Source organism: Scyliorhinus torazame, chromosome 17, assembly GCF_047496885.1.
Source record: "Scyliorhinus torazame isolate Kashiwa2021f chromosome 17, sScyTor2.1, whole genome shotgun sequence".
In the NCBI taxonomy this organism is placed as follows: Eukaryota; Metazoa; Chordata; class Chondrichthyes; order Carcharhiniformes; family Scyliorhinidae; genus Scyliorhinus; species Scyliorhinus torazame.
The window spans coordinates 93,067,667-93,094,583 of NC_092723.1; the positions used below are offsets into that span (position 1 = coordinate 93,067,667).

Genomic DNA, 26,917 nt, shown 5'->3' on the forward strand with positions numbered 1-26,917 from the left:
TTTGGAAGATCTAATTCAAGAGCGGACTATACGGTCAATGGAAGAGTCCTAGGGAAAATTGATGTACAGAGAGATCTGTGAGTTCAGGTCCATTGTACCCAGAAGGTGGCAACGCAGGTCGATAAGAGTGGTCAAGAAGGCATACAGCATGCTTGCCTTCATCGGACGGGGTATTGAGCACAAGAGTCGGCAGGTCATGTTACAGTTGTATAGGACTTTGGTTAGGACACATTTGAAATACTGCGTGCAGTTCTGGTCACCACATTACCTGAAGGATGGGGATGCTTTAGAGAGGGTGCAGAGGAGGTTCACCAGGATGTTGCCTGGCATGGAGGGTGCTAGCTATGAAGAAAGGTTGAGTAGATAAGGATTGTTTTCGTTGGAAAGACAGAGGTTGAGGGGGGACCTGATTGAGGTCGACAAAATTATGAGAGGTATGGACTGGGTGGATAGCAACAAGCTTTTTCCAAGAGTGGGGGTGTCAATTACAAGAGGTCACGATTTCAAGGTGAGAGGGGGAAAGTTTAAGGGAGATGTGCGTGGAAAGTTTTTTTTATGCAGAGGGTGGTGGGTGCCTGGAAAGCTTTGCCAGTGGAGGTGGTAGAGGCGGGCACGCTAGCATCATTCAAGATGCATCTAGACAGATATATGAACGGGCGAGGAACAGAGGGAAGTAGATCCTTGGAAAATAGCCGACAGGTTGAGATAAAGGATCTGGATCGGTGCAGTCTGGGAGGGCCGAAGGGCCTGTTCCTGTGCTATAATTTCCTTTGTTCTTGTCAAAGGTCTTTTGGAAATCTAAATAAATCACGTCCACTGGTTCTCCTTTGTTGAACTTCCTTGTTAACTCCTCAAAGAACTCTAACAGATTTGTCAGACATGACCTCCCTTTGACAAAGCAGTGCTGACTCAGTCCTATTTTACCATGCACTTCCAAGTACTTTGCAATCTCATCTTTAATAACAGACTCTAAAATCTTACCAATGACTGAAGTCAGGCTAACCGGCCTAGAATTTCCAGTCTTCGGCCTCCCTCCCTTCTTAAACAGTGGTGTTACATAAGCCACTTTCCAGTCCTCTGGGACCGTTCCTGCCTCCAGTGATTCCTGAAAGATCACCACCAATGCCTCCACAAACCAATGGTTTAGCACACGTGGATAAATCACTGTCTTTTAAAGCAGACCAAGGCAGGCCAGCAGCACGGTTCAATTCCCGTACCAGCCTCCCCGAACAGGCACCGGAATGTGGCGACTAGGGGCTTTTCACAGTAACTTCATTTGAAGCTTACTTGTGACAATAAGCGATTTTCATTTCATTTCATTTCACAATTTCCTCAGAAATCTCTTTTAGGACCCTGGGGTGTAGTCCATCCGGTCCAGTGATTTATCCACCTTCAGACCTTGCAGTTTCCCCAGCACCTTCTCCTTAGTAATGGTCACTGCACTCACCTCTGCCCCCTGGTTCTCCTGGAGCTCTGGCATCCCACTGGTGTCTTCCAATCTACCTAACAAAGGACAATACAGCACAGGAACAGGCTCTTCAGCCCTCCAAACCTGCACCGGCCATGGTACCTGCCTAAACTAAAACCGTCTGCACTTACGGAGTCTGTATCCTTCCGTTCCCACTCAATTTATATATTTGTCTGAATGCCGCTTAAATGCTGCTATCGTACCTGCTCCCACCACCTCCCCAGGCAGCGCGTTCCATATATTTACCACCCCCCCCGTGTACAAAATACCTGCCTCGCACATCTGTTCTAAACTTTTCCCCACACTTTAAACCTATGTCCCCTAGTACTTGACTCCCCTACCCCAGGAAAGAGCATCTGACTATCCACTCTGCCCATGCCACTCAATCTTGTAGACATCCATCAGGGTCACTTCTCAACCTCCGTCGTTCCAGTGAGAACATAACAGGTTTATCTCACCTCTCTAATGCCCTCCTTCCCAGGCAACATCCGTAAACCGCTCTCCAAAGCATCCACATCCTTCTGGTAGTGTGGCGACCAGAATTGTACACAATATTTTAAATGAGGCCTAAGGTCCTGTAAAGCTGCAACATGACTTGCCAATTTGTATTTTCAACGTCCCGACCAATGAAGGCTAGCATGCCGTATGCCTTCTTGACCACCTTACCCACAAGAGTTGCCACTTTCAGTGATTGGTGCACATGCATGCCCAGATCTCTCTGCTGTCAGTACTCGCAAGTAATGTGTAATTCCTATATTTGGACCTTCCAAAGTGCATTACCTCACTTGCCCGGATTAAACTCCTTCTGCCATTTCTCCGCCAAAGACTCCAACCAGTATACATTTTGCTGTATCCTCTGACAATCCTCTTCAATATCTGCAACTCCACCAATTATTGTGTCGTCTGCGAACTTACTAATCAGACCTGCTACATTTTCTTCCAAATCATTTATGTACATTACAAACAACAAAGGTCCAAGAACTGAGCCCTGTGGAATGCCGCTAGCCACAGCCTTCCATTCCGAAAAGCACCCTTCTACTGCTACCCTCCGTCTTCTGTGCCCAAGCCAGTTCTGTATCCAAGTTGCCAGTTCTCCTCTGATCCCATGTGACGTCCCCTTTTGTACCAGTCTACCATGAGGTACCTTGTCAAAGACGTTACTGAAGTCCATGTATACATCTACTGCCTTTCCCTCATCTATCATCTTTGTCACTTCCTCAAAAAATCCGATCAAATTAGTGAGGCACAACCTCCCCTTCACAAAACCATACTGCCAATAGATAGATAGAAGATTGGAGCAGGAGGAGTCCATCTGGCCCGTCGAGCCTGCCCCACCATTTATCACGATCATGGCTGATCATCCAATTCAATAGCCTAATCCGGCTTTCTCCCCATAGCCTTTGATTCCAGTCTCCCCAAGTGCTATATCTGGCCGCTTCTTGAATATATTCAATGTTTTAGCATCAACTAATTCTTGTGGTAATGAATTCCACAGGCTCACCACTCTTTGGGTGAAGAAATGTCTCCTCATCTCTGTCAGAAATGGTTTACCCTGAATCCTCAGACTGTGGGAAACTAATTTGTAGTCCAGGAGATAGCGTTGCTGGAGTTCAGGAAGTTGAGGTAGTGCAGTACTGAGGAAGGTACCAAGGTCACAAGGGTGGACCTGCAGGAATGAAGGTGGTTTGAAGTGTGTCTACTTCAATACGAGGAGCATCAGGAATAAGGTTGGTGAGCTTGAAGCATGGATTGGTACCTGGGACTACGATGTTGTGGCCATTACGGAGATGTGGATAGAACAGGGGCAGGAATGGTTGTTGGAGTTTCTGGGGTTTAGATGTTGCAGTAAGAGTAGGGAAGGTGGTAAAAGAGGTGGAGAAGTAGCATTGTTAATCAAGGATAGTATAATGGCTGCAGAAAGGCAGCTTGAGGAGGATGTCTACCGAGGTAGTGTGGGTTGAAGTTAGGCTGAAGTTAGAAATAGGAAAGGAGCGGTCACTTTGTTTTCTATAGGCCCCCAAACAGTAACAGAGACATGGAGGAAAAGATTGCAATGCAGATTTTGGATAGGTGCGGTAGTCACAGTGTAGTTGTCATGGGTGACTTTAACTTTCCAAATATTGATTGGAACCACTATAATTCGAATAGTTTGGATGGGGTTGTTTTTATCCAGTGTGTGCAGGAGGGTTTCCTCACACAATATGTGGATAGACCGACATGAGGCAGGGCCACATTGGATTTGGTACTGGGTAATGAACCGGGCCAAGTGTTAGATTTGGTTGCGGGAGAGCACTTTGGAGATAGTGACCACAATTCAGTGACTTTCACTGTAGCAATGGAGAGGGAGAGGAACATACGGCAGGGCAAGGTTTATAACGGGGGAAAGGGTAAATACGATGCTATTAGGCAAGAATTGGGGAGCATAAGATGGAAACAGGAACTGTCAGGGATGGGCACAATTGAGATGTGGAGCTTGTTCAAGGAGCAAATGCTGCGTGTCCTTGATATGTATGTCCCTGTTGGGCAGGGAGGAAATGGTCGCGTGAGGGAACCATGGTTTACAAAAGAGGTTGAATGTCTTGTCAAGAGGAAGATGGGGGCTTATGTAAGGATGAGAAAACAAGGTTCAGTTAGGGCACTTGAGGGATACAGGATAGCTAGGAAGCTCAAGAAAGGGCATAGGAGGGGGCATGAGAAGTCCTTGGCAGGTAGGATCAAGGAAAACCACAAGGCTTTTTTACACTTATGTGAGGAATAAAAGGGTGACCAAGGTGAAGTTAGGGCTGGTCAATAGGCCCCCAAACAGTAACAGTGACGTGGAGGAAAAGATTGCAATGCAGATTTTGGATAGGTGCGGTAGTCACAGTGTAGTTGTCATGGGTGACTTTAACTTTCCAAATATTGATTGGAACCACTATAATTCGAATAGTTTGGATGGGGTTGTTTTTATCCAGTGTGTGCAGGAGGGTTTCCTCACACAATATGTGGATAGACCGACATGAGGCAGGGCCACATTGGATTTGGTACTGGGGAATGAACCGGGCCAAGTGTTAGATTTGGTGGGAACATGTGCATGGAGTCTGAAGATATAGGAGAGGCCCTAAATGAATACTTTTCTTCAGTGTTCACAAAGGAGAGGGGCCATGTTGTTGAGGAGGATAGTGCGATACAGATTGGTAGGCTGGAGGAGATAGATATTCGGAAGGAAGATGTGTTAGAAATTTTGAGAAGCCTGAAGATAGATAAGTCCCCTGGGTCTGATGGGATATATCCTAGGAGTCTTTGGGAGGCGAGAGAGGAGATTGCAGAGCCTTTGGCTTTGATCTTTGTGTCCTCACTTGTCTACAGGAATAGTGACTGGAGAGAGGCGAATGTTGTCCCCTTGTTCAAGAAAGGGACTAGGTATAACCCTGGGAATTTTCGGCCAATTAGTCTCACTTCGGTCATCGGTAAAGTATTGGAAAGAGTCCTGAGGGGATAGGGTTTAATGATCATTTGGAAAGATACAGCTTAATCCAGGATAGTCAGCACGGATTTCTGAGGGGTAAGTCTTGCCTCACAAGCTTGATTGTATTCTTTGAGGAGGTAATTAAGTACATAGATGAAGGTAGAGCAGTTGATGTCGTACATGGGTTTTAGCAAGGCGTGTGATAAGGTGCCCCATGGTCGGCTCATGCAGAAAGTAAGGAGGCATGGCATAGAGGGAAATTTGGCCGATGGGATCAGAAACTAGCTATCACATAGAAGACAGAGGGTGGTAGTAGATGGTAAATTTCCATCCTGGAGTCCAGTCACCAGCGGTGTACCACAGGGATCAGTGCTGGGTCCTCTGCTATTTGTGATTTTTATCAATGACTTGGATGATGGAGTTGAAGGTTGGGTTAGTAAATTTGCTGGTGACACCAAGATTGGTGGAGTAGTGGATAATGTGGAGGACTGTTGTAGGCTGCAAAGAGACATTGATAGGATGCAGAGCTGGGCTGAAAAGTGGCAGATGGAGTTTAACCCTGATAAGTGTGAGGTGATTCATTTTGGTAGGACAAATTTGAATGTGGATTAGAACATAGAACGATACAGCGCAGTACAGGCCCTTCGGCCCACGATGTTGCACCGACATGGGAAGTCAAAAAACAAAAGCCATCTAACCTGCACTATGCCATTATCATCCATATGCTTATCCAATAAACTTTTAAATGCCCTCAATGTGGGCGAGTTCACTACTATTGCAGGTAGGGCATTCCACGGCCTCACCACTCTTTGCGTAAAGAACCTACCTCTGACCTATATCTATTACCCCTCAGTTTAAGGCTATGTCCCCTCGTGCTAGCCATTTCCATCCGCGGGAGAAGGCTCTCACTGTCCACCCTATCTAACCCCCTGATCATTTTGTATGCCTCTATTAAGTCTCCTCTTAACCTTCTTCTCTCTAACGAAAATGACCTCAAGTCCATCAGCCTTTCCTCATAAGATTTTCCCTCCATACCAGGCAACATCCTGGTAAATCTCCTCTGCACCCGCTCCAAAGCTTCCACGTCCTTCCTATAATGTGACCAGAACTGTACGCAATACTCCAAATGCGGCCGTGCCAGAGTTTTGTACAGCTGCAACATGACCTAATGACTCCGGAACTCAATCCCTCTACCAATAAAGGCCAACACACCATAGGCCTTCTTCACAACCCTATCAACCTGGGTGGCAACTTTCAGGGATCAATGTCCATGGACACCAAGATCCCTCTGCTCATCCACACTTCCAAGAATTTTACCATTAGCCAAATATTCCGCATTCCTGTTATTCCTTCCAAAGTGAATCACCTCACACTTCTCTACATCAAACTCCATTTGCCACCTCTCAGCCCAGCTCTGCAGCTTATATATGTCCCTCTGTAACCTGCAACATCCTTCCACACTGTCGACAACACCACCGACTTTAGTGTTGTCTGCAAATTTACTCACCTACCCTTCTGCGCCCTCCACTAGGTCATTTATAAAAATCACATCAGCAACGGCCCCAGAACAGATCCTTGTGGTACGCCACTTGTAACTGAACTCCATTCTGAACATTTCCCATCAACCACCACCCTCTGTCTTCTTTCAGCTAGCCAATTTCTGATCCACATCTCTAAATCACCCTCAATCCCCAGCCTCCGTATTTTCTGCAATAGCCTACCGTGGGGAACCTTATCAAACGCTTTACTGAAATCCATATACACCACATCAACTGCTCTACCCTTGTCTACCTGTTCAGTCACCTTCTCAAAGAACTCGATAAGGTTTGTGAGGCATGACCTACCCTTCACAAAGCCATTCTGACTATCCCTAATCATATTATTCCTATCTAGATGATTATAAATCTTGTCTCTTATAATCCCCTCCAAGACTTTACCCACAACAGACGTGAGGCTCACCGGTCTATAGTTGCCGGGGTTGTCTCTACTCCCCTTCTTGAACAAAGGGACCACATTTGCTATCCTCCAGTCCTCTGGCACTATTCCTGTACAGTAAGAAGTCTTACAACACCAGGTTAAAGTCCAACAGGTTTGTTTCGATGTCACTAGCTTTCGGAGCGCTGCTCCTTCCTCAGGTGAATGAAGAGGTATGTTCTAGAAACATACATATAGACAAATTCAAAGATGCCAAACAATGCTTGGAATGCGACCATTAGCAGGTGATTAAATCTTTACAGATCCAGAGATGGGGTAACCCCAGGTTAAAGAGGTGTGAATTGTATCAAGCCAGGACAGTTGGTAGGATTTCACAGGCCAGATGGTGGGGGGTGAATGTAATGCGACATGAATCCCAGGTCCCGGTTGAGGCCGCACTCGTGTGCGGAACTTGGCTACAAGTTTCTGCTCGGCGATTCTGCGTTGTCGCGCGTCCTGAAGGCCGCCTTGGAGAACGCTTACCCGGAGATCAGAGGCTGAATGCCCTTGACTGCTGAAGGGTGTTCCCCGACTGGAAGGGAACATTCCTGCCTGGTGATTGTTGCACGATGTCCGTTCATTCGTTGTCGCAGCGTCTGCATGGTCATCCCCACACCCCCACTAATTGCCTTCAAACAACCGCGCAACCTCAAACAAACCATTGTTTGCAGCAAACTACCCAGTCTTCAGAACAGTGACCACAACACCACACAACCCTGCCATGGCAGTCTCTGCAAGACGTGCCAGATCATCAATATGGATACCACTATTACACGTGAGAACACCACCCACCAGGTACGCGGTACATACTCGTGCGACTCGGCCAACGTTGTCTACCTCATACGCTGCAGGAAAGGATGTCCCGAAGCGTGGTACATTGGCGAGACCATGCAGACGCTGCGACAATGAATGAACGGACATCGCGCAACAATCACCAGGCAGGAATGTTCCCTTCCAGTCGGGGAACACTTCAGCAGTCAAGGGCATTCAGCCTCTGATCTCCGGGTAAGCGTTCTCCAAGGCGGCCTTCAGGACGCGCGACAACGCAGAATCGCCGAGCAGAAACTTATAGCCAAGTTCCGCACACGAGTGCGGCCTCAACCGGGACCTGGGATTCATGTTGCATTACATTCATCCCCCACCATCTGGCCTGCGAAATCCTACCAACTGCCCTGGCTTGATACAATTCACACCTCTTTAACCTGGGGTTACCCCATCTCTGGATCTGTAAAGATTTAATCACCTGCTAATGGTCGCATTCCAAGCATTGTTTGGCATCTTTGAATTTGTCTATATGTATGTTTCTGGAACATACCTCTTCATTCACCTGAGGAAGGAGCAGCGCTCCGAAAGCTAGTGACATTGAAACAAACCTGTTGGACTTTAACCTGGTGTTGTAAGACTTCTTACTGTGCTCACCCCAGTCCAACGCCGGCATCTCCACATCATCACTATTCCTGTAGCCAATGATGACATAAAAATCAAAGCCAAAGGCCCAGCAATCTCTTCCCTGGCTTTCCAGAGAATCCTAGGATAAATCCCATCAGGCCCCGGGGACTTATCTATTTTCAGCCTGTCCAGAATTGCCAACACCTCTTCCCTACGTACCTCAATGCCATCTATTCTAATAGCCTGGGTCTCAGCATTCTCCTCCACAACATTATCTTTTTCCGGAGTGAATACTGACGAAAAATATTCATTTAGTATCTCGCCTATCTCTTCAGACTCCACACACAACTTCCCATCCCTGTCCTTGACTGGCCCTACATGGGATTAAATGGTTAACGGCAGGGTTCTGAAGAATGTTGACGAATGTGATATAAAATAGTTACTTTAGAGATATTAGTTAATGTAATGTAGAAATAAGCCACTTTGATTCTGGCAGATAGAGACAAAGGGATTTGAGACCGCATGGGGAAAGCAGGAAGAGGTGTGTCTACGAGAGTGATGCTGCATTGATAGGGGCCAGAGAAAGGAATTGGAAGTGAGCCAATCAGAATAGATCAAACAGGTCAGAAGGGATATAGGCTGACCTATGGGCGTCGAGTATGTGAAACTTGATACCATTTGAATTGATTTGCAGAGATCCCTTTGTCTCTTTGTTAATTCGCTTTCTGGGATGTAGGCGACTGGATGTCTCTTATGTTTCTGTGAAATGAATCAAGCTTGCAAGCTGAATAAAATAACTTCTTTTTACGTGCGAATCCATCTCGACTTTTATTGAGGCCAGACTGACGGAGAAAGAAATTTGGGAATCAACATGTGAAGGAGCAGAAAGATCTTGGAGTTCATGTCCATAGATCTCTGAAAGTTGCCACCCAAGTGGATAGAGCCGTGAGGAAATGTGTTAGCATTTATTAACGGGGGATTGAGTTTAAGAGCCGTGAGGTTATGCTGCAACTGTACAAGACCTTGGTTAGACCACATTTGGAGTATTGTGTGCAGTTCTGGTCACCTCATTATAGGAAGGATGTGGAAGCATTGGAAAGGGTGCAAAGGAGATATACCAGGATGCTGCCTGGATTGGTGGGTGAGTCTTATGAGGAAAGGTTGAGGGAGCTAGGGCTTTTCTCATTGGAGCAAAGGAGGATGAGAGGTGACTTAATTGAGGTGTATAAGATGATGAGAGGGATAGATAGAGTGGATATTCAGCGACTTTTTCCTCGGGTGGATGTAGCTGTTACAAGGGGGCATAACTATAAGGTTCATGGTGGAAGATATAGGAGGGATGTCAGAGGTAGATTCTTTACTCAGAGTGGTTGGGGCGTGGAACGCACACCCAGCTATGGTGATGGGAACTTTCAAGCGGTTATTGGATAGGCATATGGAGTGCACTAGAATGATTGGGAGTAGGTTGATTTGATCTTAGTTTCAGACTAGTTCGGCACAACATCTTGGGCCGAAGGGCCTGTACTGTGCAGTAATGTACAGTTCTATGTTCTATGACCCCTAGTTCTGGACACACCCACCATCGGAAACATCGTCCCTGCATCTACCCTGTCTCGTCCTATTAGAATTTTATAAGTCTCTATGAGATCACCCTCATTCTTCTGAACTCCAGCGAGAACAATCCTAACCAAGTCAATCTTTCCTCATATGGCAGTCCCACCATGACCTGGAATCAGTCTGGTAAACCTTTGCTCGAGAGCAAGAACATCTTTCCTGACAAAAGGAGACCAAAACTGCACACAATATCAAGGCCCTGTATAATTGCAGCAACACTACCCTGCGTCTGTAGTCGAACCTCTCACAATGAAGGCCAACATACCATTAGCATTCTTTACCGCCTGCTGCACCTGCATGCTTACCTTCAGCGACTGGTGCACAAGGACACCCAGGTCCCACTGCACACTCCCCTCTCCCAATTTACAACCATTCAGGTCGTAATCTGCCTTCCTGTTTTTGCTTCCAAAGTGAATAACCTGATACTTACACAAACAATACTGCATCTGCCATTGATTTGCCCATTCGCCCAACCTGTCCAGATCATGCTGTAGGATCCCTGCATCCTTGTCACAGTTCACCCTCCTACCAACTTGGTATCATCTGCAAACTTTGAGATGTTATATTTTGTTCCCTCATCCAAATCATTAATATATAGTGAAAAGCTGGGGTCCCAGCACTGATCCCTGTGGTTACTGCCTGCCAATTTGAAAAGGACCCATTAATTCCTACACTTTGTTTCCTCTCTGCCAACCAGTTTTCTATCCACCTCAATACACTTTCCCCACTCCCATTGCACGTTAACTTTGCACAACAATCTCTTATGCGGGACTTTGTTAAACGCCTTCTGAAAGTCCCTTGTCAACTAGTTACATCTTCAAAGAATTCCAACAGATTTGTCAAGCATGATTTTCCCCTTCATAAATCCATGCTGACCCTGACTGATCCTGCCACTGCTTTCTAAATGTTCCGCTATAAAGTCCTTGATAAAAGGATTCAAGAATTTTCCCACTGCTGATGTTCGCCTTACTGGTCTATAATTGCCTGCTTGCTCTCTACCTCCCTTTTTGAATATTGGAGTGCCATTAGTTACCCTCCAGTATGCAGGGACAGTTCCAGAGTCTATAGAATCCCGGAAGATGACCACCAATGCATCCACTATTTCCAGAGCCACCTCTGGGATGCAGATTCTCAGGCCCTGGGGATTTATCTGCCTTCAATCCCATCAGTTTTCCCAGCACCATTTCTCTACTAATACTGATTTCCCTCATTCTTCCCCCTCACTAAACCTTTCATTCTCCAACATTTCTGGGGTCTGATTTGTGTCCTCTTTTGTGAAGACAGAACCAAAGTATGTATTCAATTGCTCAGCCATTTCTTTGTCTCTTATTATGCATTCCCCTGATTCTGTCTGTAGGGGCCTACGTTTGTCTTTACCAATCTCTTTCTCTTCACATATCTATAGAAACTCTTAGTGTCAATCTTTATGTTCCCTGCAAGCTTACTTTCGTACTGTATTTTCCCCTTCTTAATTAATCCCTTTGTCCTTCTTTGCTGAATTCTAAACTGCTCCCAATCCTCAGACATTGTTTTCCTTGGCCAATCTGTATGCTTCTTCCTTAGATCGGCTACTATTTCTAATTTCCTTTGTAAGCCATGGATTAGTACCCATTTTGCTTTTGTGTCAGACAGGAACGAACAGTTGCTGCAGTTCCCCTATGCGTTCCTTGAATGTTTGCCATTGTCTATCCACCGTCATTCCTTTAAGTAACCCTCCTCAATCTATCAAGGCCAACTCACGCATTATATCTTCATAGTTCCCTTATTAAGATTCAGCACCCTCAACTCCAAATCAACTACTGCACTTTCCATCTTGATAAAAAATTCTATCATGTAATGGTCGCTCATCCCCAAGGGGTCGCGCACAGCCAGATAGGCAATGATTCCCTTCTCATTCCACAGTACCCAGTCGAAGATGACCTACCCTCTCGTAGGTTCCTTCACATATTGGTCAAGAAAACCATCCCGTACACACTCCAGGAATTCTTCTTCTACGGCATTGTAGCTAATTTGATTTGCCCAATCTATGTGAAGATTAAAATCACCCATGACCACCGATATTTCCTTATTATATGCATCTCTAATTTTAAGTTTAATGCCATTCCCAACATCACCACTGCAGTTTGGGGGTCGATATATGACACCCACTCATGTTTTTTGCCCCTTGGTATTTCTCAACTCTACCCATATAGGCTCCTGCAGCCATGTCTCCGTAATCCCAATTACATCGTACTCATTTATATCTATCTGCACGATTAGTTCATCCACTTTATTGCAAATGCTCCATGCATTAAGGCACAGAGCCTTTATGTTTGTCTGTTTCACATTGTTTGTCTTTCTCCCAATATTTTTCTTTTTGCCTCGGTTGAAATTTGCCCCTAGTTTCTCCACGTATCACTTTTCTTATTCACCTTTCTACCTTTTGTTTTTGTCCTTAGTCCCTTTCTCTGACTCCTTGCATAGGTTCCCATCCCCCTGGCATATTAGTTTAAACCCTCACCAACCGCTCTAACAAATAGCACCCCCCCCCGCCCCCCTAAAGGTCACCAGTCCCAATCCTCCCCAGGTGTAACCATCCAGTTTGTACAGGTCCCACCTCCCCAGAACCTGTTCCAATTCCCCAGGAATCTGAAACCCTTCCCCTGACACCATCTCTTCAGCCACGTATTCATCCAATATATCCTGTCATTTCTACTCTGACTAGCACATGGCACCGGTAGGAACCGAGATCACTACCATTGAGGACCGATTTCTTAACTTCCTTCTTAGCTCCCTGTATTCTGCTTTTAGGACCTCATCCCTTTTTTTAAACCAATGGTGTTTGTACCGATGTGTGCTGCGACCACTGGCTGTTCACCCTCCCCCTCCAGAATGTCCTGTTCCCGCTGCGAGGCATCCTTGACCCTAGCACCAGGGAGGCAACATACCATCCTGGAGTCTCGTTTGCAGCGACAGAAACGTCTGTCTATGTCCCTTACAATTGAGTCCCCTATAACTATTGCACTGGCACACTTACCCCTCCCCTCTGCAGCAGAACCAACCGTGGTGCCACGAGTTTGGCTGTTGCTGTTTTCGATTGAGAGGCCATTCCCCTCAACAGTATCCAAAACGGTATATCGGTTCTGCAGGGGAAGGGCCACAGGAGATTCCTGCACTACCGGCCTCGCTCTCTTGTTCTGTCTGGTGATCACCCATTCCCAACCGACCTGCGGAGTCTGAGCCTGCGGTGTGACCACCTCTCAAAATGTGCTACCCACGATCACTAACAGGTCCATTTGTTTCCAAAAGTGAGTTAATCCTATCGCCAAGAAACTTTTCCAATAATTTCCCTACCACTAACGTAAGGCTCACTGGCCTATAATTTCCTGGATTATCCCTGCCGCCCCTCTGGAACATCACCTGTAGCCAATGAGGATACAAAGATTACTGTCAAGGCCCCGGCAATTTCCTCCCTCGCCTCCCGCAGTATTCTGGAGTAGATTTAGATGGTTTGGAAACTTGGGCGGAGAGATGGCAGATCAAGTTTAATCCAGACAAATGTGAGGAAGGTCTAATGCAGGTAGGGAATATACAGTGAATGGGAGAACCCTCAAGAGTATTGACAGTCAGAGATATCTAGGTGTACAGGTCCACAGGTCACTGAAAGGGGCAACACAGGTGGAGAAGGTAGTCAAGAAGGCATACGGCATGCTTGCCTTCATTGGCCGGGCACTGATTATAAGAATTGGCAAGTCATGTTGCAGCTGTATAGAACCTTAGTTAGGCTACACTTGGAGTATAGTGTTCAATTCTGGTCGCCACACTACCAGAAGGATGTGGCAGCTTTAGAGAGGGTGCAGAGAGATTTACCAGGATGTTGCCTCGTATGGAGGGCATTAGCTATGAGGAGCGGTTGAATAAACTCGGTTTGTTCTCACTGGACCGACGGAGGTCGAGGGGCGACCTGATAGAGGTCTACAAAATTATGGAGGGCATAGACAAAGTGGATAGCCAGAGGCTTTTTCCCAAGGTAGAGGGGTCAATTACTAGGGGACATCGGTTTAAGATGCGAGGTTTAGAGGAGATGAACGAGGCAAGTTTTTTTTTTTTTTTACACAGAGGGTAGTGGGTGAACAAAGAACAAAGAACAAAGAAATGTACAGCACAGGAACAGGCCCTTCGGCCCTCCAAGCCCGTGCCGACCATACTGCCCGACTAAACTACAATCTTCTACACTTCCTGGGTCCGTATCCTTCTATTCCCATCCTATTCATATATTTGTCAAGATGCCCCTTAAATGTCCCTATCGTCCCTGCTTCCACTACCTCCTCCGGTAGTGAGTTCCAGGCACCCACTACCCTCTGCGTAAAAAACTTGCCTCGTACATCTACTCTAAACTTTGCCCCTCTCACCTTAAACCTATGCCCCCTAGTAATTGACCCCTCTACCCTGGGGAAAAGCCTCTGACTATCCACTCTGTCTATGCCCCTCATAATTTTGTATACCTCTATCAGGTCGCCCCTCAACCTCCTTCGTTCCAGTGAGAACAAACCGAGTTCATTCAATCGCTCCTCATAGCTTATGCCATCCATACCAGGCAACATTCTGGTAAATCTCTTCTGCACCCTCTCTAAAGCCTCCACATCCTTCTGGTAGTGTGGCGACCAGAATTGAACACTATACTCCAAGTGTGGCCTAACTAAGGTTCTATACAGCTGCAACATGACTTGCCAATTCTTATACTCAATGCCCCGGCCAATGAAGGCAAGCATGCCGTATGCCTTCTTGACTACCTTCTCCACCTGTGTTGCCCCTTTCAATGACCTGTGGACCTGTACTCCTAGATCTCTTTGACTTTCAATACTCTTGAGGGTTCTACCATTCACTGTATTTTCCCTACCTGCATTAGCCCTTCCAAAATGCATTACATCACATTTGTGCGGATTAAACTCCATCTGCCATCTCTCCGCCCAAGTCTCCAGACAATCTAAATCCTGCTGTATCCTCAGACAGTCCTCATCGCTATCCGCAATTCCACCAACCTTTGTGTCGTCTGCAAACTTACTAATCAGACCAGTTACATTTTCCTCCAAATCATTTATATATACTACAAAGAGCAAAGGTCCCAGCACTGATCCCTGTGGAACACCACTGGTCACAGCCCTCCAATTAGAAAAGCATCCCTCCATTGCTACCCTCTGCCTTCTATGGCCTAGCCAGTTCTGTATCCACCTTGCCAGTTCACCCCTGATCCCGTGTGACTTCACCTTTTGTACTAGTCTACCATGAGGGACCTTGTCAAAGGCCTTACTGAAGTCCATATAGACAACATCTACTGCCCTACCTGCATCAATCATCTTAGTGACCTCCTCGAAAAACTCTATCAAGTTAGTGAGACACGACCTCCCCTTCACAAAACCGTGCTGCCTCTCACTAATACGTCCATTTGCTTCCAAATGGGAGTAGATCCTGTCTTGAAGAATTCTCTCCAGTAATTTCCCTACCACTGAAGTAAGGCTCACCGGCCTGTAGTTCCCGGGATTATCCTTGCTACCCTTCTTAAACAGAGGAACAACATTGGCTATTCTCCAGTCCTCCGGGACATCCCCTGAAGACAGCGAGGAACCAAAGATTTCTGTCAAGGCCTCAGCAATTTCCTCTCCAGCCTTCTTCAGTATTCTGGGGTAGATCCCATCCGGCCCTGGGGACTTATCTACCTTAATATTTTTTATGACACCCAACACCTCGTCTTTTTGGATCACAATGTGACCCAGGCTATCTACACCCCCTTCTCCAGACTCAACATCTACAAATTCCTTCTCTTTGGTGAATACTGATGCAAAGTATTCATTTAGTACCTCGCCCATTTCCTCTGGCTCCACACATAGATTCCCTTGCCTATCCTTCAGTGGGCCAACCCTTTCCCTGGCTACCCTCTTGCTTTTTATGTACGTGTAAAAAGCCTTGGGATTTTCCTTAACCCTATTTGCCAATGACTTTTCATGACCCCTTCTAGCCCTCCTGACTCCTTGCTTAAGTTCCTTCCTACTTTCCTTATATGCCACACAGGCTTCGTCTGTTCCCAGCCTTTTAGCCCTGACAAATGCCTCCTTTTTCTTTTTGACGAGGCCTACAATATCACTCGTCATCCAAGGTTCCCGAAAATTGCCGTATTTATCTTTCTTCCTCACAGGAACATGCCTGTCCTGTATTCCTTTCAACTGACACTTGAAAGCCTCCCACATGTCAGATGTTGATTTGCCCTCAAACATCCGCCCCCAATCTATGTTCTTCAGTTCCCGCCTAATACTGTTATAATTAGCCTTCCCCCAATTTAGCACATTCATCCTCGGACCACTCTTATCCTTGTCCACCAGTACTTTAAAACTTACTGAATTGTGGTCGCTGTTACCGAAATGCTCCCCTACTGAAACATCTACCACCTGGCCGGGCTCATTCCCCAATACCAGGTCCAGTACCGCCCCTTCCCTAGTTGGACTGTTTACATATTGTTTTAAGAAGCCCTCCTGGATGCTCCTTACAAACTCAGCCCCAGCTAAGCCCCTGGCACTAAGTGAGTCCCAGTCAATATTGGGCAAGTTGAAGTCTCCCATCACCACAACCCTGTTGTTTTTACTCTTTTCCAAAATCTGTCTACCTATCTGCTCCTCTATCTCCCACTGGCTGTTGGGAGGCCTGTAGTATACCCCCAACATTGTGACTGCACCCTTCTTATTCCTGATCTCTACCCATATAGCCTCACTGCCCTCTGAGGTGTCCTCTCGCAGTATAGCTGTGATATTCTCCCGAACAAGTAGCGCAACTCCGCCTCCCCTTTTACATCCCCCTCTATCCCGCCTGAAACATCTAAATCCTGGAACGTTTAGCTGCCAATCCTGCCCTTCCCTCAACCAGGTCTCTGTAATGGCAACAACATCATAGTTCCAAGTAGTAATCCAAGCTCTAAGTTCATCTGCCTTACCCGTAATGCTCCTTGCATTAAAACATATGCACTTCAGGCCACCAGACCCACTGTGTTCAGCAACTTCTCCCCGTCTGCTCTGCCTCAGAGCCACACTGTCCCTATTCCCTAGTTCTCCCTCAATGCTCTCACCTTCTGACCTATTGCTCCCGTGCCCACCCCCCTGCCATACTAGTTTAAACCCTCCCGTGTGACACTAGCAAACCTCGCGGCCAGGATATTTATGCCTCTCCGGTTTAGATGCAACCCGTCCATCTTATACAGGTCACACCTGCCCCGGAAGAGCTCCCAGTGGTCCAGATAACGGAAACCCTCCCTCCTACACCAGCTGTTTAGCCACGTGTTTGTCTGCTCTATCTTCCTATTTCTAGCCTCACTGGCACGTGGCACAGGGAGTAATCCCGAGATTACAACCCTCGAGGTCCTGTCTTTTAACTTTCTGCCTAGCTCCCTGAACTCCTGCTGCAGGACCTCATGCTCCTTCCTGCCTATGTCGTTAGTACCAATATGTACAACGACCTCTGCCTGTTTGCCCTCCCCCTTCAGGATTCCCTCTACCCGTTCGGAGACATCCTGGACCCTGGCACCAGGGAGGCAACATACCATCCTGGAGTCTCTTTCACGTCCACAGAAGCGCCTATCTGTGCCCCTGACTATAGAGTCCCCTATTACTATTACTCTTCTGCGCTTTGACCCTCCCTTCTGAACATCAGAGCCAGCCGTGGTGCCACTGCTCTGGCTGCTGCTGTTTTCCCCTGATAGGCTATCCCCCCCGACAGTATCCAAAGGGGTATATCTGTTCGAGAGGGGGACAACCACAGGGGATTCCTGCACTGACTGCCTGCCCTTTCTGGTGGTCACCCATTTCTCTGTCTGCACCTTGGGTGTGACCACATTTACATAACTGCGATCTATGACGCTTTCCGCCACCTGCATGCTCCTAAGTGCATCCAATTGCTGCTCCAACCGAACCATGCGGTCTGTGAGGAGCTGCAGTTGGGTGCACTTTCTGCAGATGAAGCCATCCGGGACGCTGGAAGCCTCCCGGACCTGCCACATCTCACAGTCAGAGCACAGCACCCCTCTAACTGACATTGCGTCAATTAATTAAAATTTGTCTTTTTTTTTTAAAATACTTTTTTTTAAAATTGCAAAGTTACTGTCAACTGTCTGTTTCCTAGCACTAGATTTCTAATAGAAATGCGATAGCTAACTATAATATTCTCCGATCTCTGGCTTAGATATCCTCTAAATTATAATTAAGTTATTATGTTTAATTAGTTCCCAAATACTCAAATTTTTTTATTTTTTTTTAAATTTAGGTTAGAATCCCAACCAGCCACTCAGGTCACAGCTTTTCTGTGATGTCACTTCAGTTTCCCCCCAACACACACAATTTGAAAAAAGGTATAAAAGTAAAAATCACTTACTTACCTTCTTACCTTCTGAGTGTCTGAGATGTTCTCAGGTTCTCTCGCTGACAGAGACTGCTCCTCCACCTCCGATCCTTGACCTGCACAATGCTAATAATATAATAATATAATATGGCACTTACCTTACACCAATGGGTCTTAGTATTAGGTTAGAGGAGGAGGGCGGGTGGGAGACACTACACGTGTAGTGTCTCGGGTTTCCTCTCCACCAGAATTTATTGGTTGGGGGGGGGGGGGGGACTTGCCAGAGGTCGAACTTCCGGTTCCCGCCTTATATAAAAACAAATAAAACAGAAAAGAAGAACAGACACGGGACCAGGCAAGGCTTTTTAAATTCACTACTCACCTCCCAGAAGGTCCCTGCGCACCGCTGCCACCGAAATCCAAAGGGCTGCTCCTGTAAAGGTAAGAGCTTTTAAACTCACTACTCACCTCCCAGAAGGCCCCTGCGCACCGCTGCCGCCGAAATCCAAAGGGCTGCTCCTGTAAAGGTAAGGCTTTTTAAATTCACTACTCACCTCCCAGAAGGTCCCTGCGCACCGCTGCCACCGAAATTCAAAGGGCTGCTCCTGTAAAGGTAAGAGCTTTTAAACTCACTACTCACCTCCCAGAAGGCCCCTGCGCACCGCTGCCGCCGAAATCCAAAGGGCTGCTCCTGTAAAGGTAAGAGCTTTTAAACTCACTACTCACCTCCCAGAAGGCCCCTGCGCACCGCTGCCGCCGAAATCCAAAGGGCTGCTCCTGTAAAGGTAAGGCTTTTTAAATTCACTACTCACCTCCCAGAAGGGGTGCCTGGAACTCGCTGCCGGAGGAGGTGGTGAAAGCAGGGACGATAGTGACATTTAAGATGCATCTTGACAAATACATGAATTAGAAGGAAATAGAGGGATACGGACCCAGGAAGTGTAGAAGATTTTAGTTTAGACGGGCAGCATGGTCGGCACAAGCTTGGAGGGCCAAAGGGACTGTTCCTGTGCTGTACTTTTCTTTGTTCTTTGTATATCCCAGACTCTGGGGACTAATCTACTTTAATCCTTTTTAAGATGCCCAACACCTCCTCTTCAGTAATATCAACATATCTACACACTCTACCCTATACTCCTCATCCACCAAGTCCTTCACTTCGGTGAATACGGAGGCATAGTATTCATTGAGTATCTCTCCCATTTCCTCTGGTTCCATACATAGATTCCCTCCAATATACTTGAATGGACCAACCCTTTCTCAGGCTACCCTCTGGCTCTTTACATATGTATAAAATGCCTTAGGATTTTCCTTAATCCTGTTTGCTAATGACAATTCATGACCCCTTTTGGCCTTCCTAACCCCTACCTTAAGTTCCTTCCTACTTGCTTTATATTCTTCAAGGGCTTAATTTGTCCTAAGACCTTACGAATGCTTCCTTTTTCTTTTTCATAGATATCATAGAATTTGCAGTGCAGAAGGAGGCCATTCGGGCCATCGAGTCTGCACTGGCCCCTGGATACAGCACCCCATTTAAGCCCACACCCCCAACCAATCCCTGTAACCCAGTAACCCCACCTAACCTTTTTGGACACTGAGGGCAATTTAGCATGGCCAATCCACATAATGTGCACATCTTTGGACTGTGGGAGGAAACCAGAGCACCCGGAGTGAAACCCACGCAGACACGGGGAGAACGTGCAGACTCCACACAGACAGTGGCCCAAGCCAGGAATCAAACCTGGGACGCTGGGGCTGTGAAGCAACAGTGCTAACCACTGTGCTACCATGCTGCCCGTGACAAGGTTCATAATATCCCTCGCTATCCAGGGTTCCCTATACTTGCCACCCTTATCTTTCTTCGTCACAGATACATGCGGTCCGAAATTACAATCAACTGACATTTGAAAGCCTCCCACGTGCCGTATGTTGATTTTCCCTCAAACAGCCTCACCCAGGCAACACTCTCCAGATCCTGCCTAATGCTGTTGTAATTAGCCTTCCCCCAGTCTAACAACTTCACCCGAGGACTACTCTTGTCCTTCTCCATAAGCAGCTTAAAACTTACAGAATTATGATCACTGTTCCCGAAATGATCTCCTACTGAAACTTCGATCGCGTGGTTGGTATCATTCCCCAGCACCAGGTCTAATATGGCCCCTTCCTGAGTTGGGCTATTTACATATTGTTTCAGGAGACCCTCCTGGACGCACCTTACAAATTCTGCTCCATCCATGCCTCTAGCAGTGTGTCCGAGTCAATAGAGGGAAAGTTAAAATCACCCACCATGACAACCCTATTGTTTATGCATCTTTCCAAAATCTGTCTGCATATCTGCTCCTCTATCTCCCGCTGGCTGTTAGGAGGTCTGTAGTAAATCTCCAACATTGTGACAGCACCCTTCCTATTCCTGAGTTCTATCCAAGGTGTCCTCCCTCAGCACAGCTGTGATATTCTCCTTAACCAATAATGCAACTCCCTCGCCCATTTTGCATCCCCCTCTATCCTGCCTGAAGCATCTAAATCCTGGAATGTTCAGTTGCCAATCCACCATACTTTGGACTGTGGGAAGAAACCCGAGGTCGGAATCGAACTCTGGTGCTGTGAGGTAGCAGTGTTAACCACTGTGCCACCATGCCACCTCACATATGTGCATGGTTTGCTGGTCCCCACCCACACTTCTCACACTCATCTGCCACCAACTGAAAGAACCCACTCAGTCTTGCCCGTGTCCTATGCACGCTGTGTACAACCTTGAACTGTATCAGGCTGATTTTCGCACATGAGGTCGCATTTACTCTTCGTAGCGCCTCCATACTCTCCAGTTTATCTCCCCATCCAGCTCCCCCTTCCATTTCTCCTTAATCTTCACCACCTTGATAAATTTGAACTTTTATTTTTTGTTTAGATGCATGGATGAACAGAGTCACAGGACTGCCAAAACTTAAAATAAAACATTTATTAAATAAGAAAATTAAATATAATACACTACTCCTTCACCCAACCTACACCGTTACAGATTTGTAAGGATAACACAAGTTACAAAATATAACTTATACACTAATGTTCCCAGTAAGTACACAGCCCATATGAACTAATAGGTGACCTATGGTCAGACACACCACACTCTGAAACCTTAGTGACAGAAACCACCTTTCATCAGTTCCCCAGAGATGCTTGTCACACTGTTAGCCAACTGGTCTCAGTGGAACTCTGCCTTTCACACAAGGGTTTCCAATTTTCGCTCCCGATCTCAGGGAAGGTCAGTCAGGGGGAGGTTGAACATTCGGGAGGGAGTTCAAGTTTAATTCTAACATTTTCTGAGTAACCATTGCCGCAAGACAAGAGCGGATTACTGCAGATGACGGAAATCTGAAATAAAAACTGAAAAAGCTTTGACAAAGAGTCATCCAGATTCGAAGCGTTAGCTCCCTTTTCACTCCACAGATGCTGTCAGACCTACTGAGATTGTCCAGTATTTTCTGTTTTTGTTTCAGATTCCAGCATCCACAGTAATTTACTTTTTCTAAAGATGTGCAAGTTAGGTGCATTGGCCATGCTAAATTGCACCTTAGTGTCCAATGGTTAGATGGGGTTTCATAGAATTTACAGTGCAGAAGGAGGCCATTCGGCCCATCGAGTCTGCACCGGCCCTTACAAAGAGCACCCTACTGAAGCCCACATATCTACCCTATTCCCATAACCCAGTAACCCCCACTTAACATGTTTTGGACACCAAGGGCAATTTAGCTTGGCCAATCCACCTAACCCGCACATCTTTGGACTGTGGGAGGAAACCGGAGCACCCGGAGGAAACCCATGCAGACACGGGGCGAATGTGCAGACTCCGCACAGACAGTGACCCAGCCGGGAATCGAACCTGGTAAGCAATTGTGCTAACCACAATGCTACCGTGCTGCCCACGAGTTATGGGATAGGGTGGGGGAGTGGGATAGGTTAGGAGCTCTTTCTGAGGGTGGGTGTATGGCCTCCTTCTGCACTGCAGGGATTCTATGAGGGCTTGCAGATTCTGAGGACAAAGAGTTACTGTTTAGAGTCCACATAACTCTCCTTCAAAACTGCAGCCATGGGTCAGTTAATGGCCATTGAGAATTGCTCTCTGCCCACCTACTGACCCCTTCCCACCACTCACCAACTGGCCACTGTCCGCTGTCCATTAGCAAACACCCGACGTCGACCCATTAGCTGACCCCCGACCTCGGCCCATTAGCTGAACCCCGACCTCGGCCCATTAGCTGAACCCCGACCTCGGCCCATTAGCTGAACCCCGACCTCGGCCCATTAGCTGAACCCCGACCTCGGCCCATTAGCTGAACCCCGACCTCGGCCCATTAGCTGAACCCCGACCTCGGCCCATTAGCTGAACCCCGACCTCGGCCCATTAGCTGAACCCCGACCTCGGCCCATTAGCTGAACCCCGACCTCGGCCCATTAGCTGAACCCCGACCTCGGCCCATTAGCTGAACCCCGACCTCGGCCCATTAGCTGAACCCCGACCTCGGCCCATTAGCTGAACCCCGACCTCGGCCCATTAGCTGAACCCCGACCTCGGCCCATTAGCTGACCCCCGACCTCGGCCCATTAGCTGACCCCCGACCTCGGCCCATTAGCTGACCCCCGACCTCGGCCCATTAGCTGACCCCCCGACCTCGGCCCATTAACTGAACACCGCCAATTTCCATTAACTGGGGGGCCCCCCACCCCCGAAACCGCCGCCCCCGAACCCGGGCGCCCCCGAACCCGGGCGCCCCCGAAACCGGGCCCCTGCTCGCCACCCCCAAAACCGGGCCCCTGCTCACCGCCCACGAACCGGGCCCCTGCTCACCGCCCATTAACTGAGCCCCTTGCTCAACGCCCATTAACTGAGCCCTGCTCACCGCCCATTAACTGAGCCCCTTGCTCACCGCCCATTAACTGAGCCCCTTGCTCAACGCCCATTAACTGAGCCCTGCTCACCGCCCATTAACTGAGCCCCTTGCCCACCGCCCATTAACTGAGCCCCTTGCTCAACGCCCATTAACTGAGCCCTGCTCACCGCCCATTAACTGAGCCCCTTGCTCACCGCCCATTAACTGAGCCCCTTGCCCACCGCCCATTAACTGAGCCCCTTGCTCACCGCCCATTAACTGAGCCCCTTGCTCACCGCCCATTAACTGAGCCCCTTGCTCACCGCCCATTAACTGAGCCCCTTGCTCACCGCCCATTAACTGAGCCCCTTGCTCACCGCCCATTAACTGAGCCCCTTGCTCACCGCCCATTAACTGAGCCCCTTGCTCACCGCCCATTAACTGAGCCCCTTGCTCACCGCCCATTAACTGAGCCCCTTGCTCACCGCCCATTAACTGAGCCCCTTGCTCACCGCCCATTAACTGAGCCCTTTGCTCACCGCTCATTAACTGAGCCCTTTGCTCACCGCTCATTAACTGAGCCCTTTGCTCACCGCCCATTAACTGAGCCCCTTGCTCACCGCCCATTAACTGAGCCCCTTGCTCACCGCCCATTAACTGAGCCCTGCTCACCGCCCATTAACTGAGCCCCTTGCTCACCGCCCATTAACTGAGCCCCTTGCTCACCACCCATTAACTGAGCCCCTTGCTCACCACCCATTAACTGAGCCCTGCTCACCGCCCATTAACTGAGCCCCTTGCTCACCGCCCATTAACTGAGCCCCTTGCTCACCGCCCATTAACTGAGCCCCTTGCTCACCGCCCATTAACTGAGCCCCTTGCTCACCGCCCATTAACTGAGCCCCTTGCTCACCACCCATTAACTGAGCCCCTTGCTCACCGCCCATTAACTGACCCCTGCTCACCGCCCATTAACTGAGCCCCTTGCTCACCGCCCATTAACTGAGCCCTGCTCACCGCTCATTAACTGAGCCCCTTGCTCACCGCCCATTAACTGACCCCTGCTCACCGCCCACGAACCGGGCCCCTGCTCACCGCCCATTAACTGAGCCGCTGCTCACCGCCCATTAACTGAGCCCTGCTCACCGCTCATTAACTGAGCCCCTTGCTCACCGCCCATTAACTGAGCCCCTTGCTCACCGCCCATTAACTGAGCCCCTTGCTCACCGCCCACGAACCGGGCCCCTGCTCACCGCCCACGAACCGGGCCCCTGCTCACCGCCCATTAACTGAGCCGCTGCTCACTGCCCATTAACTGAGCCGCTGCTCACTGCATTTTAACTAACACCTGCCATGTCCATTAACTGGCCCCCTGCTCACTGCCCATTAACTGACCCTTGGCCTGGCCATTAACTGAGCCGCTGCTCACCGCCCATTAACTGAGCCGCTGCTCACTGCATTTTAACTAACCCCTGCCATGTCCATTAACTGGCCCCCTGCTCACTGCCCATTAACTGACCCTTGGCCTGGCCATTAACTGAGCCCTGCTCACTGCCCAGTTGGCGGTGCTGTGTTGGCCTCACCAGTCTGTAGATAGTCGTTGTGTATTCTCCGTCCTTTATCTGCAACAGCGCCATTTTGATTACACCGAGTCCGAAATCAGACTCCGCAAGAATGAATTAACTTCATCTAAAATCCCAGCGCTGTTTAGCAACGACCAGAATCTCTGAACTCACACCGTAATCATGGAAACGGGAGCGGAAATACAGGCGGAACCAGAAATACCGCGCCGGTTACCATGGTGAGGGCGCCATCTTTCCTCCTGGCAGAGTTATTTATCCACTGCTGTGACAATTTGAGCTTCTGAAGCCATCTTTGTTACTGGCACCCATTGATTATCTGAGAAATTGTACATTTACCTATCCCGGTAGCCTTCATGCAACCTTCGCAATAAAGCAATCTAGTAAATAAATGTAAATAACAATTGCAGACTAATTCAATAACATAATATTGATTCATCTTAAACTTGTAGCCCTTGAGGCACGATCAATTTGACTGGAGACGAAGTTGAATCCAAACTGAGGCTTTATTAGTATCAGATTTGTGGCTTCGCACAGCAGCTGACGAAATGGCTGCGAGCTGGAGGCCACCATATTTATAACCCGCCTCCTGAGTGGAGCTAGCATGCAGGGTGAACCTGTAGTGCAGGTTCTACCGTACTACCTCTAATATCAGAACACAGTGGTTTACCACAGTCCTTGTGTTAGATCCAGACAGGAAGCAAGGAAGCAATGATTAAAGCAACAGTATTGCAAAATTGGACAATAAACTACAATATACAACCCTACTCCCGGAAGGGTCTCCCGCCCCGATCCACATGCGGGTGTGTAAGGTGACCTTCCGTTGTTCAGGGAAAGCCCCGTCCCCTTAACGCTGGTATTCTTCCCAGGTCACAGGGACACTGATAGTCCAGGGCAGCACGGTGGTGTCATGATATGCAAACATGCAACCAATGAACACTCAGAATAGGACACAACCAATGGGCAGCCAGGACACTCAGAGGTGGCATCACCACAGGGGGGCATAGCATAAACACTATGTGGTGGACGTATTGTACTAACCATTCACCACTGTATTACATTGTATCACACTGTTGCCCATGTGGGCTCCACCTATGGACCATTGTACTGTACTACACGGAATGTATCATGTTGGTGCCCTTGTGGGCTCCGCCCCCTTGAGGGGAGGTATAAAGAGCAGCTGCCCTGTAGGTGGCTCTCACGAGCAGAGCAGTCGCAGGCAGGCATTGTTCTAGTTGATTAAAGCCACTGTTCACTTCAACTCTCTGTCTCGTGTGAATTGATGGTCGCATCAATTTAATCGACTACAACATCTCGATGGAAGCAGCCCTCAAACCTGACCGACTGGAACTCGACCCACAGGCCGCGGAAGCCAAAGGAATTTTTTCACAGTGGCTCCGATGTTTCGGGGCTTACCTCGCCGCCACCTCCTCACCCTCCGTCACCGATGAACAGAAGCTGAGCCTCCTCCACGCCCCGGTGAGCCATCGAATCTCTGTACAACTCGAGGAAGCCTCCACATACGCGGAGGCCCTTGCGCTACTGAAGCGCCTAGATGTAAGGCCGGTGAACGAAGTGTACGAGCGGCATCTACTCACCACTCGCCGCCAATGCCCGGGGAATCGCTGGAGGAGTACCTACGCGACCTCAAAGTCCTTGCATGAAGCTGTAACTACCAGGCCGTCACGGCCTCTCAACCTATGGAACTCGCCGTCCGGGACGCATACGTGGCTGGAGTCAGGCCCAACTACGTCAGACAGCGCCTGCTCGAGAAAGGCCCCCTCGACCTAGAAGAGATGGTAAAACTAACCACCTCCCTAGAAGTAGCGTTCCAAAGCCTCAACGCGTCTGATCACGCGACCCTCTCGTGGACCCCCGACCAGAGAGTACTCCAGGCCTGTGCTGCGCGGCTGCCCACCCAACCCGAGGGGCTCCCCTGCTATTTCTGCGGCCAGCACCAGCACCCCAGGCAGCGCTGCCCGGCTCGGAACGCGAACTGCAGCGACTGCGGCAAAAAGGGACACTTCGCCAGTTTGCCTGGCCAGGTCCAAATCCTCACAATTGCAGGCCCGACTCTCGGACTCACAGGCCCGCAGACCCTGCAGGGTGGCTGCCTGCCTGCCGGCTCCGCCCTTTCCGGACGCGTCATCTGCCTCGTGTTGTCCGTGGGGTCAGCCATCTTCAACCCCGCACAACACATGCGACTCACGGGGGCCGC

General features: G+C 48.5%; 1 protein-coding gene across 3 annotated transcripts in view; it reads right to left on the minus strand.

Annotated features, from left to right (window-relative positions):
* The window catches only part of ift70 (intraflagellar transport 70), a 354,021-nt gene extending 329,139 nt beyond the window's left edge, over positions 1 to 24,882 (minus strand). For all 3 annotated transcript variants that reach the window (XM_072480753.1, XM_072480751.1, XM_072480750.1), the window contains exon 1: positions 24,703 to 24,882. In XM_072480753.1, coding sequence (XP_072336854.1) covers positions 24,703 to 24,756 — 54 coding nt within the window. In that variant the 5' untranslated portion in view covers positions 24,757 to 24,882. The remainder of the gene's footprint in view (positions 1 to 24,702) is intronic.
* Positions 24,883 to 26,917: the final 2,035 nt, after the last annotated feature.